At 35.9% G+C, this 5,142-nt stretch overlaps 1 protein-coding gene across 3 annotated transcripts in view; it reads right to left on the bottom strand.

Annotated features, from left to right (window-relative positions):
• Positions 1-5,142, bottom strand: part of LOC134475111 (ATP-dependent RNA helicase DDX3Y-like) — a 69,873-nt gene that overhangs the window by 28,864 nt on the left and 35,867 nt on the right. For all 3 annotated transcript variants that reach the window (XM_063244506.1, XM_063244505.1, XM_063244504.1), the window contains exons 8-17: positions 4,668-4,803; positions 3,110-3,195; positions 2,779-2,877; positions 2,381-2,541; positions 1,960-2,104; positions 1,713-1,857; positions 1,361-1,542; positions 1,172-1,289; positions 561-714; positions 187-305 (exon numbers count right to left, since the gene is read on the bottom strand). In XM_063244506.1, coding sequence (XP_063100576.1) covers positions 187-305; positions 561-714; positions 1,172-1,289; positions 1,361-1,542; positions 1,713-1,857; positions 1,960-2,104; positions 2,381-2,541; positions 2,779-2,877; positions 3,110-3,195; positions 4,668-4,803 — 1,345 coding nt within the window. The remainder of the gene's footprint in view (positions 1-186; positions 306-560; positions 715-1,171; positions 1,290-1,360; positions 1,543-1,712; positions 1,858-1,959; positions 2,105-2,380; positions 2,542-2,778; positions 2,878-3,109; positions 3,196-4,667; positions 4,804-5,142) is intronic.

Raw genomic sequence — 5,142 nt, 5'->3', positions numbered from 1 at the left:
CTATACAAATGATTCAAAGAGAAATTAAGTCATGCCATTAGTATTTTTACATTTTTACTTTGCAATATAAACATGAGTTATCTACTACTGTACTTCGTGTTTTTTCAAAATTGGAATTTCATAATTATGCTTTGAAACAATGACCAAGAAGGATGAGGGGTTTTTACAAAGAAATACTAACATTACCTCCACCAAATCCTCTGGCATTGCCACTGCGGCCACCACTTGCACGATTGCTACTAAAGCAAGAACTGCTGGAACCACTACTTTGTCGATAATCTCTGCCACCAAATCCTCCACTGAATCTATTTTAAGGAAAAATTTACGTGAGTGTCATGTTCATATAAAAACGTTAATAGCCATAAAAACTTCCCAGTTCTCAACTAATTTTACAATTTAATTCACACTGTAGTCAAAAAATTCTTAAAAGCCTAAGCAGAGAAGAGCTAACCCTTTCTAGAATTACTCCTTATTTAAAGTGTTTAGGTACTTAAAAAATCTGTTAATGTCTTAATCTGATTTTAAATTTAGCTTCTTGCCCCAAGCTGTTAATAGTGTACCTCTTAGAACGTCCTCGACTGCCACCCTTGTAATGATGTTCGAAAGCCATACTTTCCAACCAAGATGGCACCTCTTGTTTAGCTTCAATCAAAAGATCCAACAAATCCTTTGTGATATTTGCATTTCTTTCATTAAAGAATGAGGTGGCAAGGCCTAAACAATAAAAAAAAAAAAAAACAGAAAAAAGCACACAAAGGGTAATTTTCATATGTTATTAAGTAGACCAATGACACATATGAAGGCTGGGGATTTAGCTCAGCGGCATAAGCACCTGTCTTGCAAGCAGGCGGTCGTGAGTTCGATCCCCGGAACCGATAAAAATGAAAAAGACAAAAAAAGAAAAGAAAAAAAAAAAAAAGAAAGAAAAATAACCAAGCTGGGGCTGGGGATTCAGCGGCAGCCTGCCTTGCAAGCAGGCAGTCGTGAGTTTGATCCCTGGTACCAATAAAAATGAAAAAAAAAAAAAGAAAAAAAAAGAAAAATAACCAAGCCAGAAGATCAGTAACAAAAACTTTCAAGTTAGTCCCCAAAAAATAAAAGATCTATCTTATAATTCTATCAAATGCTTTACATCAAACATACATACAAAATATGCAACTCAACACTTTACCAAGGTTGCCTACACGCCCTGTACGGCCAATGCGATGCACATACTCTTCAATGTCACTTGGCAAATCAAAGTTGATAACATGTTTCACATTTGAAATGTCTAGACCTCTTGCTGCCACCTGAAGAAATAATATTCATTAATAGAAAGCAAAACTCAAACATGATTAAGTAAAGAGTAAAATATACACACAGCTGTGGCCACTAGAATTGGGCTTTTCCCTGAGCGGAACTGGTGAAGTGCTTCCTCTCGATCTCTTTGTGATCTGTCTCCATGAATACTGGTACAGGCAAACCCTTCGTGGTATAAGAAATCTTCCAGAGAATCTGCACCCTTTTTGGTCTCCACAAACACCAAAGTCAAGGAATCTTTCCCTGAAAAATTAAGATTTTGTTTACAATGACCTGGCATCACTACTTACTCTAAATATTAACTGGCCTAATTCTTGCACTCTGGTTAAAAAGGGTACATCAAATTGGGAGACATGGGGGCACAAAAATACAGAGATTCTTTATCTTGCCCACACTACCACTCATAATTTTACCTGTGGCACATAAGAGATCAAGCAGAAATGACCGCTTATCAACCTCTTCCACCCAAACTACTTTCTGCGTGATGTTCTCAGAAGTAGAGCCTACTCTGCCTACAGCTAGAAAGATGTATTCATCCAAGAAGTCACGAGCAAGCATCTGGAAAAAAAAATTCCTTTATACGAGACACTGCCTACAACCACAATGCTCTTAAACCAACCCACCAACCCACCAATCCATCCACCCAACATCAAATAGTACCTGTATCTCCTTAGGAAAGGTAGCACTAAACATCATAGTATGACGAACACCTTTAGGTGGCATAGTATCTTGTTCAACTATACGCCGTATTTGAGGTTCAAATCCCATATCCAACATTCTGTCTGCTTCATCCAGTACCAAGTATCTGTTAATAAAAAAAAATCAACACTGGATAGTGACTGGGTAGAGAACTGTATTAGCTAAGAAACTTCAATATAACTTTCAGGTATGATGGAGCATGCATATAATTACAGCACTCCTAATGACTGTCATGAATTTGCCAGCTGGTGCAAGGTCAGCCTAAATTACATAGTGAGACCTTGTCTCAGGGAAGGAGTAAGGGTATAAGGGAAGAAATAAGAGAAAAGGAAGGCAGGGAAGGGAAGAAGAAAGAAAAAAAAGTAAAACCCAACCAACATACTTGCAGAAGTCTAATCCAATTTTCCCTCTTTCCATCATATCTACCAAACGTCCTGGAGTAGCAACTAGTAAGTGGCAGCCACGTTCTAAGTCTCGAATCTGCTGGCCAATATCAGCACCTCCATATACTACACAAGGACGAACTCTAGACCTGTATGAAAACTATAAGCAAGAAATGTATTAGTGTTAGAAACAAGATTATGATCAATGAAAAAGCTAGTAAGCTGGTTCCTGCCTATAAGCACAGCATTTGGGAGGCTGAGGCAGGAGTTTTGTTGCAAGCTCCAGACCAACTTGGGCTATAAAGTGAGCTCAAGACCAGCCTGAACTGTGTAGAGGGGCCCTGTCTCAAAAGACAGCAAAACAAACAAACCAATAAGCACTATAATGTGTACTTACTTTTCTGGCTTCCTCATAGATCTGCACAGCCAATTCTCTTGTTGGGGCTAACACCAAGGAGATTGGGTACTGTTTGCGGCGTCCATACCTCCCATTTTCCTAAGGAATTAAGCAGAATTTCAAACAATAAAGATCCAAAACTTCAGCTTTTTTTAGAAAGTCCATTATAGCAACAATTTCTTTTACGGCTTAAAAACTATACCAAACAAATTTTCATTAGAAGCTGCAAACAGCAACAAAAAGATGTATTTACCATTGCTTAGAAAGATCTATAATTATGTGTAAAACTTTTTTAAAATAAAAAATTATTTCTGTATAAAGGTATCTTCACCTTTGCAGCTTTTAAAGCCTCTCCTGGACCATCTGTATATATCTGACTCAAGATTGGTAGAAGAAATGCTGCAGTTTTTCCAGACCCTGTGAAGAAAATAATGGCTTATTAAATTTGAATTTGGGATTGGGAGGCTGAGGCAGAAGGATCACTTTGAATTTGAGGCCAGCCTGGACTAACAAAGTAAACTGAAAGCCTGAAACTGCAGAGCAAGACCCTGTCTTAAAAAGAGCAGGAGGGGGTGACAAATCTGAATTAGGGGATGGGGAGATTGAGAAAGGGTCTTATGTTTTTTTAGACTGGCCTTGAATTTATCATAATCCATCTGATACAGATTTTTCACTATAACATCAGGCTTAAATTTGAAGAGATGATAAAATATCCCACATGTCCTTTGAAGAAAGTCTATCCTACTGTCTGCCTGTTTTTTCAGGGCAATATAAAAAAAGAACATAAAATTATCTACTATACTTTTCTCTTTTCTTTTGGAAGATGAACCCAGGACTTCCCCAATGAGTTCTTTTACTTTTAGTTTTTATTCTGAAATATGGTCTCATCAAATTTCTCAAACTCAATTTGAAGTAAATAACCCATTTTTGAACAATACAGCTTAATTTGTATAAAAGTATCATTTTGTTTCAAATGTGTCATCATCATTTATTTTGACTTTTCTACGTAGTTATTATATATTATTAGAAAGTAAACTATAGCAAATTTTCCTTAAAAGATCTAGTAGTTCTTTTTTTGGTACCAGGGATTGAACTCACTACCTCGCCCTTACCAGGCAACATTTATGCCACTGAGCCAAATCCCTGGCCTGACCAATAGTTCTCAGACACAAGAAGTTGCCTGTAATCTCAACACTTAGGAAGCAAAGTTTGTGAATTTTTATATAGTGTCTAACAAAGTCTAACAAAACCAGGTCTTGAAGGCCAGTCTGCACCAATTTCCAGTGACTTCTGCAGCCACAGATGGATAAATAGGCAAGGTTATACTGAAATACAACTTTTCTTGTGCTCACTTCAGCAACTCATATATTAAATAAATCCTTTCTTAAACAAATGTCTGATTCTGGCTAACGCCTGAAAATCAGTAACTCAAGACGCATTAAAAATGCTATTCCATTTCTTACAAAAAATATTTAAAAATTTCAGATATTTAAAATGCAAATACAAGTATGTGAACAAAAAATATTTCCTTTGTAACAAATTCTTATATAAAAGTTCTATCCCTACCATACCCCTAAACACTAAGGAAAATAAGTCAGAGATACTTTCTCTTGCCCACAATTTTAGTTTACAGTCTTTCTCCATGTTACTTTCTCCAAGGTGTATTCATAATTTTCTTTGTTACCAGGTTGACAATCTGCTACAAGTTACCCAAAGATGGTCTGATAAGAATACTAGTTTCACCCTAAGGATTCTAAGGTTTTTAAACATAACTATACTAATCTCTAGCTACATCTCAAAGTCATGCCAAACAAAGGATTCAGGCCTCCCTACAGGACTATAGGGCACACTCAGTTAAAATACACTTTTACTCTATCAAACATGAGTACCTGTTTGAGCACAAGCCATTAAATCTCTTTTTTGTTTGATAATAGGAATTGCATGTTTTTGCACCGGAGTAGGACGAGTATAACGAGTAAGTTCAATGTTTCCCATGATAATTTCTCCCATCTCAACATCACTGAACTATAAACAAAAAACAAAACAAAAAAACCACAAAATTTTATATATATCTGTATCTATCTATCTATCTATCTATCTCTATATATATATGGGGGAGGTCAATCAAGAACAGGGTTAAAGAGAAATGCTCTCTGATATGCTTATTTCATATTAATATTTCATATTAATAAAATGAAACAATCAAGTAAGTGCTTACAGTTTTAGAGTATTACAGTACATTTTAAAAAACTGGGTTTCTAGCTCTATCTACAGTAAAGAAAAAATTTGGTTCTTCATGTTTGATGTATTTTTTTTTTTCTCTTTAAAACACATTGTTTTCAAAAGTCAAACTAAAAAATCTTA

This window comes from Cavia porcellus, unplaced genomic scaffold (genome assembly GCF_034190915.1).
Source record: "Cavia porcellus strain 051 isolate PalLab524CR breed Dunkin Hartley unplaced genomic scaffold, mCavPor4.1 scaffold_61, whole genome shotgun sequence".
NCBI classification, from domain to species: Eukaryota; Metazoa; Chordata; class Mammalia; order Rodentia; family Caviidae; genus Cavia; species Cavia porcellus.
This window is presented reverse-complemented; position numbering and strand designations above follow the sequence as displayed.